General features: G+C 41.0%; 1 protein-coding gene across 1 annotated transcript; it reads right to left on the reverse strand.

Annotated features, from left to right (window-relative positions):
- Positions 1-9,056: 9,056 nt before the first annotated feature.
- Positions 9,057-18,607, reverse strand: LOC124122729 (potassium voltage-gated channel protein Shaw-like). The gene is made up of 2 exons (XM_046485847.2): positions 17,769-18,607; positions 9,057-10,298 (listed from the first exon to the last, which is right to left on the reverse strand). Exons 1-2 carry the CDS (start codon positions 18,273-18,275, stop codon positions 9,426-9,428), a joined length of 1,380 nt encoding a protein of 459 aa, XP_046341803.2. The 5' UTR covers positions 18,276-18,607; the 3' UTR covers positions 9,057-9,425.
- Between the last annotated feature and the right edge of the window lie 2,521 nt (positions 18,608-21,128).

Genomic DNA, 21,128 nt, shown 5'->3' on the forward strand with positions numbered 1-21,128 from the left:
CCTGCACAAAAAAAGGGTGTTATCTGAAGACAATACGTGGCCATTACTGTTTAAATAGTATTATTTTACACAATAAGGGCCCACAATGATAACTGGTCAAAATGTTAAAATTTTAGGATTGTGAAGTTTTTAATTTGGTTCAGTATATTTTTGAGTGTTGTATACATGTAAAACTGCGGTATGGTATCTCAGTGGGCTGGCACCACAAAATCGGCATTAGCCCGGACTAGTACAAGAAGCCACACACACACACACACACACACACACACACACACGCACACACGCACACACACACACACACACACACGTGCATGCCCGTCGCTATGTAAGTACATACATATGTTAGTATAAATGTAGATGACGAGTGAGGTCACAGACGCCTCAGTCTGCTCAGTCCCCCCCCCCCCCGACTATAATCGTCAGTAAGTCAGCTCTACATCGAAACCCACATTCCACCCGACTATAATCGTTAGCTGACTAGTAAGACAGGCTATGATACAATTGAAATACACAGCGGCCTCAATCCAACTCGTTCACTCAGTATACATATATCCATGCCCTCGTCCTGACATGTTGTATTTCCACCAGTATTGCAAGGTTCGTTTATACTTAAGAAACACGTCTCCTATAACATATAAAAACATCAAGTCATCAAGTTTAAAACAGCATCAAACGCATTGTGCGTGTCAAAATCCACAATGCAAAACAAGTCACCGAGCGCATTTGCAACTGAATCCGTCAGCCATCACTGCTTAAAGAGACACCAAAGTGAAGCTGAAAGCTCCACTGTTTATGTACATATGTTTTGTGAATACTTACTTAATAATACATGAAATGGTGCAGTTGGTAGCAGATAAATCTATCCATCACTTTTAACATGCAGAACGTTTGAGCAAGAGTCGATTGTGCCTCAAAAGTCGGGAAATGTAGAGACCAAAGGCTGGAGCTGCTGGAATATTGCTCGACATGAAAAATACAATTGACTATTGGAATGTTGAAGTCACGCCTCTTGTTATACAGTCTTGTGGATATTTTTGTCACTCTGAATCGTTATGCATAGATCTAAATATGAAACAGATGAAGCGGTTTCATTTGTCTCTTTTATGTCTGTCTCAGATGGGCAAATCGGTGGGAATAGTCTATTTGGCCATTACTGAACGATGTCAGACCATTGATATACCTGATGTTGAGGGTTAATCCCTTGTTTTGATTTTTTTTCTGTGTTATACATACATACATACATACATACATACATACATACATACATACATACATACATACATACATACATACATACATACATACAATTGTGCAATTGTGTATGCATAATTTTTATTTTTACACACAAAAAATATCAAAGAAGTATTTATAAAGTATAGCTTTGCCCGTGAGTAAATATTGTTTACACCATCTAGATGGTTGAACATATTGAAATTGCTTTAGAAAAAGTCTGCTGACAATGAATTGACATATTCCTGATCAATATATCGCCATGTCAACCTGCTTTTAACCTCTGAATCAATATACAGACAACGTTTAACTGTCTGTCGGTTTAAAATCCTGCAATAAAGACTCGAATCTTGAACACACTTATATTGGGTAAAACATAGCAGTAACAGCAACAATAGAGCAAGGTGACCTCGACTAGCAGACAATCTGTTTACAGGTGCCGGTACGATACGATATGATAATATTTGCTTGATTGTCAGATTGTGCATGGTGCAGCTGCCGTAGCATAACCAGACCACGTCATGCTAAAGCGTACTCACTGGTCTGTCATGTTATATACTACCCACAAAACATAAGAGAACTGATGAAATGACAGTGAAGATGTAATGACGATGAATGTCTTAAAATTAATTAACGTGTAGGTCAATATCTGGCGTGTCCGCCATGTTGAGCGACAGTTGCACGACGCCTTGATGGCATACCGTTGATAAACTTGCGTCTGGTTGTCCTTGGAATTGCCCGCCATTCCGCCTGAAGAGCTACCCCAAGATGGGCCACGTTGGCGGGTGCTGGGTGCCTGGCGTACACTCTCTGCCCGAGGACACCCCACAGATGCTCTATAGGGGACCTGTCAGGGGACTGAGTGGGCCACGTTGGCGGGTGCTGGGTGCCTGGCGTACACTCTCTGCCTGAGGACACCCCACAGATGCTCTATAGGGGACCTGTCAGGGGACTGAGTGGGCCACGTTGGCGGGTGCTGGGTGCCTGGCGTACACTCTCTGCCCCAGGACACCCCACAGATGCTCTATTGGGGACAAGTCAGGGGACTGATTGGGCCACGTTGGCGGATGCTGAGTGCCTGGCGTACACTCTCTGCCCCAGGACACCCCACAGATGCTCTATTGGGGACAAGTCAGGGGACGTCGCGGTCCCGTATAATGTCCGTATGCCTTCTCGTCAAAGATAATCGGCGATGACCTGGGGATGTGATCTAGTATTGTCATCTTGCAGTTCAAAATTTCTGCCGATAATTTTAGATAATAGAACAACGACAGGACTCAAAATTTCGTCAATATATCGCTCGTCAGTCAAATCAGTTCTGCTGTCATGTGTGATACTGCCCCACGCCATACCTGCCACGCCAGGCCTCATTGCAATAAACCTGTTTGACGGTACTTGTCCAACAGTCGAGAAATTACACTTATTGATCTTCCAAACATTCCGGCAACTGTCTTGGAGGCATGTTTAAGCGTGTGCTTAGCTCAATTGCTTATTGTGGTTGTGAGTTCGCCAATAGGGCACATACTTTGGCGTCTGTGTTCATGTTGCATCGGGATGAGATGATGCGTTCAGATGCAAGCCCACGGTATTGTAAATGTAATTCTCAAAGATAGCTACATTCAAATCATAAGTGCCCTTATTTTTTGTCGGCAGCGTATGTTATGAGCGTTCCCATGTCGAATGTAGGATAAGCTGATGAGACAAGAGTGCGTGTTCAATACATTCTACATATTTGCTAACTGTCCAATTGTACCATATATGCCAAATGCGCAATTGATAAAAACGTATGGTTTAATGGCCCAACCCCCTAGTCATTGCTTACAACACAGGTTCCTGCTACAGCAAGAATGGTGAACAAAGATGACTGTCCACATACTGACATTATCTCACCACCAGCTAGTACCCAATAGCTCCATTATGGTTCCTGCTACAGCAAGAATGGTGAACAAAGATGACTGTCCACATACTAACATTATCTCACCACCAGCTAGTACCCAATAGCTCCATTATGGTTCCTGCTACAGCAAGAATGGTGAACAAAGATGACTGTTCACATACTGACATTATCTCACCACCAGCGGCATTTTGGTTTCTGTTGCACACAGTTAAGAATACATAAGGCATTATCTTCCCATCAGATTCATTTATTTTTATGTGTCAAAGGCATTTTGATAAATATCCATGTACTTCGCTACACCCAGACAAACAATAACCTACAGTAATATGTGCGGTTTAAGCTCCTTCCACCCAAACGGTGTCGTGTAGGGCACATTGACGTTTTAGATTCACAGAGCTTAAACATGAACAAATCGTCGCCTGGTGCACACCTGACAATATGGCGATAGACAAACGCTTTTCAAATTGTGGAAGATGATAAACAAGGCACTAAGTTACATCCTTGTAGGTTTAACCCTATGGGAATACCGTTTGATGCGCTGTATTTATCGAGGGCTAAGCCCGCACCTTGTATTGTACACGCGGATCCGTGCCGGGGGAATGTATGCAGTGGTGTTCATAAGAAAAATAACTGAATCGTTTGGTGACCACAAAAATAACTTTTTTTTATTATTTGACTATTGTGTGGCTCACAAACGCAAATTGTTTCCCGAATAAATTCTTTGCAATTTTCTTGTATTCGTAATTTTAAGTGTATACCCATTTGTTTTGAAAATATCTGTATCGACACCCGAGACCATTGTCATCGCCATCGTCATCATCACTCCGATCGGCATCTTGGCAAACACTTATCCACAGTTTGTTATCACATAGTGACACTGCCTTGACTTCGTACCCTACGTTAACAGCATCAGTATCACCACAGCAATACTATAAGTCATGCTGTAACTGACATAGTATCAGCACATAGTAATGAAAGCTATTTACACACCTTGATTCCGACTTGGTTGTTCATATTTGCTGAATGTAACAGGGCGCATCGAGAATCAACGGTAAACTACACCCTCGTATTTTGTACATTCGACGCCAAAAATATACCTTTCTTATGGGATATAAAAAAAACCAATGTTTTTTGAGGAGACGAAAATATAACTATCGGTCATGATAAAAAAAAGTGCAAGCATATATCTGGGTACAATACGTAATATAGATGATATTTTCACAAATTCCACAGCAAATTCGTTCAAATTTAAAAGTTTAAGGACTGACAAGTTTGCAATTATCGTCGTCGTTGATGGAAGTCATGATCTCACAAACTTTGAATGCTCTTAAGTAATATAATCAGAAGGGAAAGTACTCAATGCGTGCTTATATTACGAAATGACATCGCGTTTATACATTTTCCTGAAAACCAGTCTAGTGCTTGCCAACAGTTCCATCTTGTTTTGAATGATTCACTACAGTATGTGGTTTCATATCTTATGTAGGAAAACAGTAATAAGATACATGATATTTTTTAATACATCTTCAAATAGCCTTCCCAGCTGGTGGGACGAGAAGCAGATTTCAAACCTAGTTTTAAAGCCTAGCAATGTTAGATCTGGCATTTATTTTCTGAGCGGGATCTTTTCCGGTGGTGTTTTGTCCCTTGTAGAAATATATCGTTTTGTATATATTTGTTTTGTACGAAATAAAGAAACGTATGGTTTTGCAAATTATCATAATGGCATCAGCTAATTTGATATGATGCCCAACGACGTGAAATGAAAACTTAGGTGACGTCATCAGCATTTAATGACCCCAACGTTAATTAACAGAAACGATACACTGGTATGAAGTCACGTTCCCAAGGGTCACTTCGTGAACAAACATATCACTAGAACATATAGGCTTTGATTAACCATTCAGCATTAAACAATATTATATTTCTCAGTGACATTAACAGAAAATGATATTTCTCTGACATACTCTGTGAACATATTGGATAAAATGCAACTAGAAATTATTATGTTCCGACTTTTGTCGGCTTGCTTACAAATTGTTCAGAATATTTGTTGTTATGTTAATATGAAACTTGTCATACAGAGCGAACCTGTAATAAACAAATGAAACTATGTAACAACAGTTGACCTACAAAATAATAACACAAGGGACGCATCGAGTATACAAATGTTCGAGTTGTGTTTATCGTAATAGTTCTGCATCGATCATGAGATACAACAATTCGTTAATAACCTAGCAAAAAACGATCATGATTACATCATGTTCCTTGAAAATACTTTGTCTGATTCAGACTCGATTATGTACAGGCCATCCTGATAGAGGAAAAGTATTGCGATGTGATGTGTTAAATAAGAAACATTTATACACTTTACTAATGGAATCAATTTCTTTATCACAAACAGTAAATACAATAGCAGAGTAGACAAACGAACTTCGACACACATGCACACACAGTAAAAGCTCGTTCGTCAAAGTGAGATTGTCCAGATTAACATGCGCGCATGTGGTAATGGAGGTGAGTTGAAATGGGATTTAATGTCGCATTCAAGATAATTGCGTTTACATAGCGACGTGCATACCCCACTCAGACACAGTAAACTCACTCCGAGCCGACCAGTCTTTGTTTAAGCTCCTCAATGCCGAGCGCCAGACAGGGTAACAGCAAGTACCATCTTTTAATGTCGTTTGGTATGACGCGGCCGGGCCAGGAGTAGTGGAATCTTAACTTTGCATGTAATACACATTCCAAATAAGATTGCTCGGAAACTTGATGTCCTTATACGTACCGTTATATCCTCAGACAACACACCTGATTCATGGAAAAAAGGAAATAACATACTTTTTAAGCAGATTTGCATATTTATAGGATATTACACGAGCTTCAATTTGATATCAAGTTTATGTCTCGAGTGAAATCATGTTCAGTTTGAAAATTATTTCACGAGAGATATAAACTTGGTATCAAATAAAGGCGAGTGTTATATTCTGTTTATTACAACAGACGTTATATGGAGAGGAATAAACATACAATTCAATTGAGACAAAGGTCAGGGTTACACATGTTGTTGACCTAACCACCGGAAGTCAGTGGTGCCATGGCGCCGTATACAAAGTTTCACTTTCATATCTTCTCCAGTTAAGTTAAACCACAAAAGTATATGTCGTTGGCAAACTGAAAGACGGCGTTAGTTTTTTAACAATGCAGAGAACGTTATCGTAAATGGGAACACGCTCATTTAAGAGTATTAACTGATCGTAAATGATTGTTAATTTCGCCCTATGAACTAAGCACAAGTACATATAAGACTAGATGTGCTCTCCGGGCGGACGCTCTACAGCGAGACCAGGGAGGCGGTCCAGCTGTCCTCGAAGCTCTATGAGAGCTGTCGTATTTGATATGTAAAACTGTGTTGTCACTCACGTCACTGTCGCAGTTGTAGTAGTATGTCTTAAAGAATATGCCAAATAATATGTTAAGAGCTACGAAAGGTTTGCATCAATAGGTGTGCTTGTTTACAAACTAGAGAAACGTCTTGTCACATGATAAGTCACCCCCTCGCGGTGTGGTCACTTGAGCAGGGAACGCGGAATAACGCCAGCAGAGTCGGAAGTGGTGGTCGGGTGTTATCGTATCGGCTTTTGTCTACAAACAAAGCTTCAGAACGGTCGACGTCGACGTCTTGTCCCTTTAATGTTTTATGTGGTGTTTAATGTTCATTGTCGATCACTAGTGACCTTCGACCTCGTTGCTGGCGTGCATTATCTCAGTCGACAGGAAATAGTCCTACTGTGTACGCTCATCCCAAATCCTACCGTCATCCTGAACGGGCACACTTTCGCATAATTATGCATATTGATATAAGATATTGTTTTTCTGCTAAAGTGCTTCAACATTTGATAATAAAATAACAAATTTTCATATTCAGCGTAAACGAAAACGGTCTTCTTATAATCGAAATATGAACGAATGAATGTAGCGAAAGTAGTCCCGTAAAGGTCAGGTTTCACAATCAGCCAATCAATGCCTAGAAAAACTGAAATGTGATATGTGCTTACTGTGCAAATATCTGAAAATTGAATATGTTTTACCCCTGGGATAATTGATATCGTAAATCATCTGCATCAATTTGATCCGATTTCATGGACATTTATCCCAAAATTATTGTTTTTTACTTGACACGGCATACATATAAATACTTATGCTTACCAGTTGAATATTTACGTCTATTTAATAATATCACATAGAAATGGAATTGTGCAAGTACTAGTAGAAATATCTATTATAAATTCCTGCGAAATATTTTTTGTCTACTTGTTTTTCATAATTTGTTAATAATAAAGTCGTTCACTTCGTATTCATGGTTAAACGATCGGAAGAGATACGATTCACATGAAAGATATTAGCAGTGTCCCTCAGGCTGTTGACACCACTTCACATGTCAGTGTCATCATGGGATTTCACTGAAGGCAATAAATAAGAGAACGGGTAAGCACGGAAGCACATTTCACATTTACTACACATGTTTCGTGTCAGATATCATTCGGAAATGTGGCGAACAAGATAGACGCCATCTTTAATTCTATAGCAAACCACAGCGGATTCTTCAAAACGTTCATGGCATTTAACGCGGTCAGCTGATCTGTGTGCATTGGCTGGTAATTAATCGAGGACCGTGAGTGACTGTGTGCCAGGCTGTTCGCAAAAACGACACTTTTCTCTTTCCCACACAAACCCGAGGCCTAATCTGGAGGTTCGAGCAGCTCTACCGACACTGATTCATAGAGAGTATTTGTAGGAATTGCTGTCGGGTTATAATATTGTAAACTTCTACCCGTGACCAAAATGATGAACCCCCACTGGTTCAGAGCTTTCAACTCGGGGCAGGGTACAACTTTGCACAGATGGTTGCGGCGTCTTAGGCCACGGGCCTCCCATGCCTCCAGCGGCACAAACTATATTTAATCTAGGATAGAATACCATTCTGACATTATTAGTGCAATTTAAACATCTAATTCATGAATACCGATTTTCATATAATACTCACAAATAAAACACTTACAAAACGTATACGAATCTACAACACAGGTTTCAAAAAGAGTGAACGAAATAATCAAGCTCAAAGTAACAGGAGCATTCGCTTATCTCTTTTTACGATACTAAAATTACCAGCTTGACAGGACAAAACATGCGGCCTATTTGTCTGCGATGTTATGTTGGGGGTAAGTTCAATTAATTTACCAAATTGTACTTTGGTATAATGGTTCTGCCCGCACTTTGTCAAATGACTCCCCTGTATAAGATTGACAGTCTGGTTTATGAGAACGATATTACTGTTAACATTCTGTTTCTAATGCTTTTATTGTTTACTTAACAATTTGGCACGGTTTTATTACTATGTAGTCCAGGTTTAGTTGTTATCACCTCATATTAATGTATGTCATACTATGTTCACGTTTTTCAACAACAACAACAACAACAACTGGTGCACAGGTCAATAACATACAGCAACAACTTCCAACGTTGCAGACAGACACCGGGCGATAACAGGCAGTAATCACTGTGCAAAAGCAGGCAGACATGAACTGGACAAAAACAGACATACATCATTATAAGGGTAACGCTATTTTTCAGGGGGTTATCATTTGTAGAAGCCCGAGGTCTTCCATAAACAGTTGAAAAGACCTAGGGCTTCTGTAAATGATAATGCCCTGAAAAATAGCTTTACCGTTATTATAGCTAAAATGGATAGAATTTGTTATCAAATGACAATAAAAAACAATTGTGGGTTTTGAAACATTTAGTGCAATCAACACGAATGTCACTGTCTCACTTTTACAAATATGGAAACGTTAAAGAACAAACCTGATGACGTCAATAGTGAACGTGACGTCACCTAATCCTATGACGTCACATTACAACGGGCGTGATAATGGCCCTTTGTCAAGCAATATGAGGGCATTATCAAGTTACAGTGGCTCGCTCATTTCTGATAACATGCGGGCGGTTTAATGATAATTCTATACATTTTAGCTATAATGTACATTGTCACATAGACAAGCACAGGGCAATAACAGATAGACATGCACAGGGCAATAGCAGCTGCAGACAGACATCACTGGACAATAACACACAGACATGCACAGGGCAATAACAGACAGATATCATTAGGCAATATCCACTTAGTGGATTAGAAAAGTCACGTGAAGACTGTCATCTGAAAATGATCGGTACGCATTACAGAAGTGTCCTTTTTTTATCGTAGCCAATCCTTCCTTTGAATACACACTTCGTGGCTTCAAATCTTCTTAACAAACGTTATTCCAACTTGCCCCATGCCCTCGGCCCATCCATGTTTCTTCTTCTTCTTCTCCCGACACTGGTTCCTGGAATAGTACTCATTGAAGTTGGTTGCTATGACAGCAATGGGCATGGCAAGGATGAGGAGGCCACTCAGGGCACACATCGTTCCCATGCCACGCCCACAGTAGGAGGTTGGGTAGTAGTCGCCGTAGCCCACGGTTGTCATGGTAACCAGTGCCCACCAGATGGAGATTGGGATTGTATCGAAGTGGTTGTTGTCGAACTCACAGTAGAACTCAAACGACCCAAACATCGTGGCTAGAACCATGATCGAAAAGAGCAGCAGCGAGAGTTCAGTCAGGCTGGATTTGACGGCTAACATCATGACCTTGAGACCCGTGAAACGCTCAGCCAAGCGGAAGAATCGGAACAATCTCAATATGTACAGACTCTTGAGCATTAGATAGGCGATGTACAGCTCCAGTGAGAGAACTAATATTCCCTCATGAAAACCTCTCTCCATAAAGAACACGACCCATCCCATGGACACTGTAATGATGTCGATCCAGTTTAGAAACTTTCTGAAGAACCTAGCCTTCTTGGGGTAAGTGATGAAGTGGATGATGAGCTCCAGGGTGAAGACAGAGAGACACACGATGTCCACATAGTACATGATGGGATGTGGTTCCGATTCGATGATCATTTTCAGTTTGATGTTGTCCTTGTCAGTGACCAGCCGCTCCAGCATTGTCTGGCCGATCCTCTGCTTACCGTTCTGTGCCCGAAGTACCCTCGCCTCCGGAACAGTCTCCACGCAGTAGATGATTGCAGAGGCGATTATGAACAGCAAGAAGATGTAATTCCATATCTGAAAGACAAACGTTTTTCTCAATAAAATTAACACTTGTATATGTTTTAGTTGGATGTTAGTTTCTCCACATTCAGTAGAAAAACGATAAATTCATGATCTTGTATAGAATTTATAATTAAGCGTCTACTTTTCTCGACTATATGTTCAACATTGTCATTGTTTTCCGCCCCAGAGTTCTAGACTTATTGATTGCCCTCCTTTATTTGACCACTACTATTAAGTGGCCACTACTTTAAACAAGGACCTTGTTATTGGTGTAATTTCTATCATGTGTGATATGCATCCCGATCCATTTGTGCCGATGTGAAACATATTGCAATACCGGTGGGGACGACTCATTAACTGGTGCTTACGCAGAATCTGGTCCGGGGTGTCTTCAATCTTATTTCCATGACATACAAACAGCAAAATATTAAGATTAAGAGTGAAAAATATGAGTGTATTGTATGATAATATCGTTACATCTCGATTAATCGTTAGGGACCGCGACTAGATAATGTAATATTTGTGCCAGACAATTTCTTCTTTATTCAAGAATCATAAGCATAAGCATAAGCCGGTAGACAATAAACCATGTGTTACGCACACATAAATTTAGTCCAGTTCGGTTTAACGTTTGCAAGAGTTTGCATTATACATTTGGGCCACACATTATATTAGTTTTTGAGAAAATCTAACATTGTATCAATCGTATAAAATAAAATCGAAAATGTATCATTTAACTACTTGAATGATGCACATCCTTATTTTTGAATTAACAGATAACAAAAGTGAGTTTTGATCTGAGTATAGTCATTCTTTAATATCATAATCCAGGCGATGACAGAATCTGAGGCTGTTTTGCAAATGAAAGACAAAGAGGTATAAGACCGGCACTGCATGTATACAGGTAGAAATGATTGTGTTTGTAAGCTGACAGTGCAATACATATTTGTTTACATAGAACCAAGGATACACATGTTCTGACTCCAAGTTCCATTCAAGGATGACAGAACGCATTATGTTCCATATTCTTTAACTGATGTCTTTTAGGAATAGTGTGTCTCCTGGCGAGTAGGGTTTTTACCTTCCCAACTTCTGTGGCCTGCGATAGTTGATATCATTTGTGAAAATCTTCACAGACGCTAACAAAGACAGAGAAATCGTTAGGGATTTCTTGCATAAACAAATACTTGTTCTAATGATTAAGTTGAAATGAAAGACATATTTCATTAGTTTACGTGGGCCTTGAGAGACCGTCATCTAGTTCACTTGACTCTGCCCATTCTTCCTATAATCCATCCTTGGAACCGGATGTTTATCATCAAGTGTTTTTTCATGTGAATTCTTTCCTAAACATACGCAACACGTTGCATGGTAAGACAAAACATATGAATTTGTTCAAACGCTGATAATTATGTCAAATGGTAATATTCTCGAAATGTGGATATTCATAATCTGGAAATGTCACATCCGACCTTGATACCATTGATTTATTGTCGTCACTGGATTCCGTGTTTTGACTTGCAGGGCAGCATTGGAAGGTTTTTTCGCAATCATATTACAAGTAGTTTGTAAAAGACACAATCAGATGGACGACTAGTATCAGTATTTCAATTTCAGGGCTAGTTTTTGCTCATAGTAGGCCCCCGTCAGTATGGACAGGTTCTATCATACTAAAGTGATTATTACACGCTTGAGTTGGTCCAATATGAATTGTGTACTTGCCAGGGACAGGCATTTTGTAACCAATATCACCATTTTTGTAACCAATCTCACATTTGTCACGTGCATCACCGCAAGGGCGATCCACGCATAGTGCCGTCATGGTTAGATAGTGAGTATCTTTGTAAATACAGTTATCAAGTTAATGTTGTTATAGATGCTTAGATTCTATGAATATTATCCATAACAGTCAATAACGTCCCCAAACTCTCATCTCCATTGGCATTCTGTGCTTGTAATCTGTGCTATATAAGAGCGAGGTGTTTCATTTAGTCCCGCAAGAATCCACTGATTCTACTCCCAAATCACATCGAGTACGATCCTTTGGAATGTCAGCAGCCATGTTTTTTATCAACACGCCCCCGACGTACTTCACATGGATCGTTCCTCCCACATCAGCCTGACACGGCGTGAGATACCCACTGTTCAAAGCAGGGTTAAACCTAACTCACTCACTGCAGACCCGTGAAGATCCGGGTTAGAACTGGTCTTCAGCAATCCATGCCTAACGGGATCGGGTTATCAGGCCCGTTGACTTCGATAATGCATGTCATCGTATCCCGATTGCATAGATCGATGCTCATGATGTCAGTCGCTGGATTGTCTGGACCAGGCTAGATTATTTACAGACCGCCGTCATATATATGGAATACTACAAACAAACAAACAACCTGCACGTTTTGCAGGTCATGGGTTGAGCTGTGTCGCTCTCGCCCTAGGTTACAATTCGCATCCAAATTATTCAAAATGTCTCTGTGTATGTTCATACTACAGCGTCTACTCTGGTGTCAAGATTCCGTGTACCCATCACGTGGACACCTCGCTCATGTGGAGTGTGTCAATTGAGATGGACTCTCCTGGCCCGGAACTGATCCCAATAGTGTCAGCGATATGCTGGAGTGTCCACATGGGTCAGCCGTAATGAGTTCCTGACAAGGCATCTTGAGGTCGACCGGACCTAGGGCATCGTGTGTGCTACTTCTTCCCCGTGTGTCTAATTCTGGTATTGTTTCTGTTAGTAGTTTGTATGAATGAACTTTTATTTGAACCGTTTATTTTACGAAGTTAACATTGAACGAATATTGGCAAGGTATTTAACATTTGATTTTGCCTCTTGCATTTTGTCCTAATAACCAAGAAAGAAATTAGTCTACTAGATTTTATATTCTGCCAGTGAGTGAGTTGGGTGTATCATTACGTAGTGCAGGATTTCGGTTATCTCACGGTGTGTAAATCGTAGATGTTAAACCCTTGTTAAACCCCAACAGATACGTTGTTGACAGATGCACCAAGGATCATAAGGTGGTCAATTGTGGGATTTGGCACCCGCTGTCATCGGATTCTGATACAGAGCCTCAACTCTACAAAGTGAATTCCGACTAATAAGCCATTCGTGCCCCGAGATTCTGATTGAGAAACTTAACTCTACAAAGTGAATTCCGACTAATAAGCCATTCGTGCCCCGAGATTCTGATTGAGAAACTTAACTCTACAAAGTGAATTCCGACTAATAAGCCATTCGTGCCCCGAGTTTCTGATTGAGAAACTTAACTCTACAAAGTGAATTCCGACTAATAAGCCATTCGTGCCCCGAGTTTCTGATTGAGAAACTTAACTCTACAAAGTGATTTCCGACTAAGAAGCCATTCGTGCCCCGAGATTCTGATTGAGAAACTTAACTCTACAAAGTGAATTCCGACTAATAAGCCATTCGTGCCCCGAGATTCTGATTGAGAAACTTAACTCTACAAAGTGAATTCCGACTAATAAGCCATTCGTGCCCCGAGATTCTGATTGAGAAACTTAACTCTACAAAGTGAATTACGACTAATAATGGCGGTCGGGTAGCCTAGTGGTTAAAGCGTTAGCTCGTCACGCCGAAGACCCGGGTTCGATTCCCGACATGGGTACAATGTGTGAAGCCCATTTCTGGTGTCCCCCGCCGTGAATTTGCTGGAATATTGCTAAAAGCGGCGTAAAAAACCATACTCACTCACTCACTCCGACTAATAAGCAATTCGTGCCCCGAGCTTCTTAATAAGAAACTTAACTCTACAAAGCGAATTCCGACTATACCAATATGACACTCGTGCCTCGACGTTTTCTGGCAGGTTAATTAGTTCATTCAAAAATTGAGGACTGTCAGGGGATAAAGAACAGGACTCAATGATTGAGTGAGAATCTACACCGTTTCAGAGTGCTAAATGACTGAATGACTGCTTAACAAAGTGTAAGTTAATCGATATGGATTGTGTTCTTTTAAAAAGCTTTTGCATGTTGGTGAACACATCCATATATTGAAAAGAAAGTATACTATGCTAAAGGGAAATAATATAATCAGGCTTCAGGTTTCAGACATTAGCATTGCCACCAGTAATCCAACATTTGAAACATTACGCCGCGTCTTCGGTTCTACATTGAATGAACAGGTACCCTAGCACACATGTTTATCTCCTAAATATCTCGATATATCTACAAGATTTTGTACTGATGTGTGACATGAAAATAAAAGCCTGATGCCTACAGAGGAAATGAAATTGAGAATTTACAGTATGGGAAAAAACCTCCCAGGAAGTGGGACTTAAAAATTCAGTAAATTCTATATTACAGTCAGCAATAATACGAACTATTCCAGTTATGGTCCCGTTACGAGGGTTGATTTATAAGTTCTGAGCCTCAGGTAGAACGACTTGACCTAAGTATACTCTGCGGAGAAAGAAACGCAAAAGTGATTTTTAGATGTATAATTTATACAACATATAACTAATCAACACTTGATAATATATTGAACAGTAGGTTTTCAAGATGAAGGCCATCTGTTCTCAAGATCTTGTATGGCGACCATAAGAGCCAAATATATGACTGGCATCGTCGTCCCATGAAAACAACCAGACCTAGAATTGTGACCCGCTCTTCCTGCCCTGTTTGTGCCAACTGTCGGAGGTTCTGTTGGTGTTGCTGACGTGCTCGCAGTCGTTGATCCAGTGCATCTCATAAATATACGATTGGGTTTTAATCTGGAGACCTGGAGGGTCATGGCAGGACCTGGATGTTGTGATTCCTGAAAAAGTCTGTTGTCAGTCTTGCCGTATGAGGTCGGGTGTTCCCCGCGACGCCATGTAAACACGACGTCTACCATCCGCACGGCGAAGCATAAAACGTGACTCTTCACTAAACTGGGACCTTGACACCATTGACGTCGCAGCCGACGATCGATGCAAGTCCGTCAAAATGACACTTCGAACTGGTCGTCTTGCGCGAATACACACACTTAAGTGGCGTAGCAGTATGAATCTGTCCGGTGCTCTATTAGTGATACTTGGTCGACCGGATCTGGGAAGGTCACGTGTTGTTCCGTGTGTCTGGTAACGCTTCCACAGTCTTGTAAATGTGCTTGGTGCTACATGGAAAAACCTGGCTACAGCTGAAGATGATTCTACTGTTTGCAGTCGACCGATTGTGTTGTTGCGTTGGGCTTTCGTCAGTCGTTGCATGTTTTGCTGTTCACAAGATTGTGATGGCATGTAAATGAAAACCCAACATTTATATAACCCAACAAGTGGTGTTGCAAGTGCATGTCATGTTGGTGTGTTTCGGCGCAAGGCTCTCACGTGGTTGTGTTTTTGCGATTTTCCCTTCTTTTCACCAAATTTCTGCAGCACACAACTCAATCCCAATCCATGCAGAAATGACCAATTCATTTTTGGTATTATTTTTTTATGGATGTCGGCAACACGCTGTCAGTTATTTACGATTTTACATCTTTTGCGTTTCTTGTTTTGCAGAGTATACATTTACATTTTTCAACACAATCCCCTTTCACATTGATACAACTTTGCTAACAATGTTGGGGGGATTTGATTCCAGTTTCGTTGAAGTCCTTTCCTTGGCTGTCTAAAAGGTTCTCCACAGCTGCTATGACGTCATCGTTCGAGTCCTAATGGGTTTCCCTTAAGGTTTCCTCAGGTGTGGGAACAGACGAAATTCGACAGAGCCAGATCAGGAGAATAAATTGGGTGCTGAAGGATTTCAAGTGCATACTCGTGGATTGTAGCCGTGGCAATGTCTGATTGTACACTGGCTCATTGTCCGGATGGAAGACCACACCTTTTCTCAGCTTCCAACGCTTATCAGTCTTAATTACATCCTGTAGTTGCGTCAAAAGAGCAGCATTATATGCCTCCATTATTGTCTGGCCTTTTGGAAGATAGTCCGCAATGATGACACCCTCTGCATCCCAGAACAAGGATTCCATAACCTTTCCAGCTGATAGGATAGTCTTTGCATTGTTTGGTGGTGATGCGTCCACAGTTTTCAGGCCTTCCGAGGCGGGGGTCATGCCCAAGGCTCTCCCTGCCATGCTTACACTCTGCTGTCCACCTCTTTACAGTGGCATTGGAAGGGGGATCCTTCTCTGGTGTACTCATATCTTCAAATATGGCGTTTGGTGTCAAGCCGCCCTTTTTTACTCACGTTTGCCCATGTTTCCAAATGTCACCTCTGCTTACTTTACGGGGCGGTCGGGTAGCCTAGTGGTTAAGCGTCCGAGCGTCACGCCGAAGACCCGGGTTGATTCCCGACTTGGGTACAATGTGTGAAGCCCATTTCTGGTGTCCCCCGCCGTGATATTGCTGGAATACTGCGTAAAACCATACTAACTCACTCACTCACTCTGCTTACTTTACTGACTTGAAACAAGTGAAATAATTTGCTAATCTAAATACAAAACAGTTTACCTGTGGATGTTCCTCTATGACATCATGTAGTGTCCACAACAAAACATTTCACTGTCAGGCAATCTCCCGGAACTTATCAATCAACCTTCCCATACCACTGTAGTCTGCAAACAGCCGAATCTGCAGCAGACCAGCAGTAGAGACACACTTTAAGGATACACTCTCAGCCAGGTAACACTGTGCCCATTCGATACATAGTAATTATGCCCTCGCTAATATGCTTGTTAAGGTAATGTGTTAACCTCAACCTCTCTTTCTCTACTAGGCGGTATATTAACAAGTCCTTCTCTTGGCTTATTAGGGTGGATTATTAACCTGTCCCTCCTCTTAACTACGCTAGTTAAGGCAGTTGTGTAACTTGCCCCTGTCTACTAGGCAGTTTATTATCCTGTCCTACCTCTTTATTAGGCTTGTTGAGTTGGTTGTTTAGCCTTTCCCTCTCTTGGCTTATTTAAGGCAGCATATTAACCTGTACCTCCCTTGAAATTGTTTTGTGCAAACATTAAAATAACCTGTATCTCTTCTCAATACTATTATTATGATATATTAATCACGTACTGAAATATTAATGGTCACAAACAGCGTATGAGAAACATTTTTTACCAACTCTGCTGGGGCCTGTGTTTCCTGATTGTAACTACAATTGCAACATAGGGATGAGGAGATTGTTCAGCTAATCAATGTCTTTGTTCGAAAATAAAACAATATACTAGTAAAAGGAAAGCTTATAATTTTGCAATAATTTACATAAAAACCTTCGACCTTTTGGTACAGGTAGGTTAGCATCAATATTTATCTAATATTGATTTATCATAAATACAGCGACACCCTATTATTCCGGAAATACTCGACAGTTCGGGAACTCCGATAATCAGGAAAACTGTCTCCGGGACGGTAAACCCGGGAACATACTACTTATACCAATGATTCGTTTTTAAATACAATAACATTGCGGGCGCTTTCTTTGGAATGTGAACAGTCTGGACTATGGAACATCTCTGTACACAAGATAAGTTGTATTTATTACCTTTGCTGCTTTGGAGGAATTAGGTTTGTCCAGGAAGAGATAGATCCGTTTCTGCCATATCTTCCAAGAGGACTCTGCCGCTTCTGTAATCATGTCGTCATCTTTCAGCTTAGTGTTGAGGGTGTCGATGACCGCCTTCCCTTGGTCAGTCTCATGGAGGAGTTTCCAGCAGCATTCAGAAACATTGTTCTCATCCACCTGCCAAAACGTCAGCTCCCTTCTCAAGGAATTGCCACAGAGATTGGTGGGGAGGTGCAGCTCTGATGTACGATAGAAGTTGAGGATGCAGGCGAAGGAAATGGGATCTCTATCAAAGTAGTATTCCCCGTTGACCTTGTCGTAAAAGGAAGATGAGTAACACAACTGGGAAAGAAGTGTTCCTGGGTGTTGGTTTAAAGTCTCCTTTGTGGTGAAGAACACGGTACCTCCAACGTTCAGTTTAACTTTTCCTTTCGTAGGTGAAGAGTCGTACTTCTCAGCTTTTATGATTCCGTTCTTCTTGTCCATGTTGTCCTTGAACCACCGCACAACAATTTGAAGTTTCAATTAGTACCAGCAACAGAGAGGCGCCCACTGAGACATCGACTGGTGACAAGACACACCAGTCAGACCAACTCCGTCATATATCAAATTAAGTCTCAGAGAGGATTTTACTGTGTCGGCTCACAGCTCACAGCTCACAGCTTCCCTGTTGTAGATACACAATTTGTGATGGCTGAGCGCACCTGTAGCATACACTGTGCTAATCTATCAGTTGCTCTTGAGACTGGTGTCTTTGATTGCTCGACTACCTATTATGTGTTTTTCCGCGGCTGACATAGCGATTGATCGTGGCAGCTTCTCGCATAGACTGCTGAAACAAACATACTTGGGATTGATTCTTGACTCGTAAGTCACCATTAAGATACGTCATACAAATAGTAAGTCATTACATATAATACATGTACATAGAAAAAATCGAAACAAACAATGTTAATCAGATTATTTTTAGCTCCCGTTACGGTTGGCCCAGTCGTTTGAGGCACCGCCTTTCGCTCTGTCGAGTTGTCTCCCTTAGATAACCTACCCTTGTGGGGTGCATGTGCATATGCGTGTGCGCGCGCGCGTGTGTGTGATTATATTTCTATGCTTTTCTATGGTAAACATCTGGGACCTGCATCACTTGGGGAGTTTTTCCCACATTAATCTGACACGCGTTGAACCCAACTCTGCTTTGCTAATGTGACAGAAACTCCACGGCCCTTTACATTTATATGTTGCTACAAATGTAGGTGGTAATGAAATCTATTGTTGCCCCAAAAGTAACACAGATGAAATTAATGTCGGATCCATCTGGATTCGAACCCACGCTCAGTAGGCCAATACAGAACTGAGGAGCATAACTCTATAGTAAACAAGGACAAGCCGCATCGTTACACCTTTGGTGAACCCCAAGATCACGTTGAAAGAGCTGACAACCCGGGGATCATAATCAGGACGAAGCGGGCACGGCTAAGGGACATAACTCTAAAAGTGAGTTGGGCGCATTAGAATAATGTGCCACCTGTATATCATGAATACATTCTTAGGCATATGTCACCTGTAACTGTACTGATTGCTTTGTAATAATATATGGTTGAACATAATGCCTGTAAGCTCGGAGAACCATGTTTGATTATTTAAACCCAACGCGCCTGCAATTAGTTTCAAGGGACGAAGAGAGAGAGATGTTATTTCATTTTCAAGACATTTGAGTCACGCATGAGTTTCCATGTGTCTCATATGGAACGTCGTAAATAATATATTGTAATATGAGTGGGTTATATCTTGTCAACGCCAGTATCATCACGAAAAGCGTTAGAGGAAGACATGTGAAGGACAATTCTAAATGTGACGCATCAGTGACCAAAATAAAAGATGTAATTCCCTATTTAGATTTGTACACTATGTTCCAGCGTCTTTTCAGGTGAATAATTGACTTGCCTTTGCATGTGTTTGTGAGGGGTGCCACCGGTGGGGCAGGATACGCTCACATTTCACGTGAGCCGGTACCATCACTATTTGATAGTGATCCGTAAACACGTGCTCGTGATGTAGTCAGACTATAATCGACTATATTCTAGACATTGACATAGCACGAGTACAGGATATTTAGCCTTTGTTCATTCAGACAAAGGTTGACCCAAATTGACCTTGTAACGACGAAAGACTCAACTCTGCATATCAACTTTATGTACTTAAGATGTTGGCATCCATACATAAACATAAATATTGCTCGTATTTTTTTTTAGACTTGCCAGGGCTCGATTGTACACTTTATGACTTATGGAACGTGTCCTTGGCAACGACTTATACTCATCCATTCTCATTGTTGGAAAACAGTAGATCAAGCAATACCGCTAAATAACTAATTCCTATATGTCAATAGCCAGAAAACCAGATCAACTAATAGCTTTTCATCTGTTGATAGAATGTACACTTGGCGTTGGGACCCCTGGAAATACCCCGCAGCTATAGTTTGTTGATAACTCTTTGGCATCGCTCAGGTACGGTATATATGTATTGGACAATCTAGTGATAACCAGATGAAAACTGACTAGCTTGCTATGGGACTGGGCAATGTAATGATAGATAACTAGATATATAGACTGCTTCGTCACTCGATAACTACAAAACTAGATACCATTACAAGGTAAATATACAGTTACAAATGTAGATTAGCTTAAGAATATTTGGCCATACAAGGCTTAGTTAGGAATGGCCATCTGTAAATGTGGATTTAGTCGGGAACTAGATATCACATAACCAGACAGCCATGTAACTACACAATAGGGTAACGGGCCGGGATATTGTATTTTAATGTTTTGCAGACAGCTCAGGGTTGTTTATATACGTTCGAATAGCTGTCCAATCTCAGAAATAGAGCTAGTTCGACCTTCGCTATTGGGCATGGTCTTGACATTCCAGTAACAAGTGAGCAATGGATCAGGATGATTGCAAAATGGATAAACCTTGTCATAGTGCTTCCTGTGACCGAGTCTGAGGCGTGAGATAGCAGTTTTAACTTTCATTTCATTTGAGTATAAGTATGGCTTTTGGTGGATTTTTGTTTTTTTCTATAGCCATCTGCCAATCTTACATGCATCCTATCGGCCTTGCCATCTTTGGGCTGTGGAGGCTTTGATTTTGCTTTTTATCTCTAGTTTACTAAAGGGAATGGGCTGTATCCCCGCTTTGTCTAGAGCCAGCTTCGCCAGTGTGTCTGCCTTTTCATTTCAACGAATATCCCAAGGGGATCCAACCCAGCTCCACCTGTTGCCCTTGGTCGAATAGTTTTGTATATTCGTATAGAATATTGTTGACTGTGTTTGGCCTGGAGTT

The sequence above is a fragment of the Haliotis rufescens genome, unplaced genomic scaffold, assembly GCF_023055435.1.
Source record: "Haliotis rufescens isolate VD_foot unplaced genomic scaffold, xgHalRufe1.0.p SCAF_15, whole genome shotgun sequence".
In the NCBI taxonomy this organism is placed as follows: domain Eukaryota; kingdom Metazoa; phylum Mollusca; class Gastropoda; order Lepetellida; family Haliotidae; genus Haliotis; species Haliotis rufescens.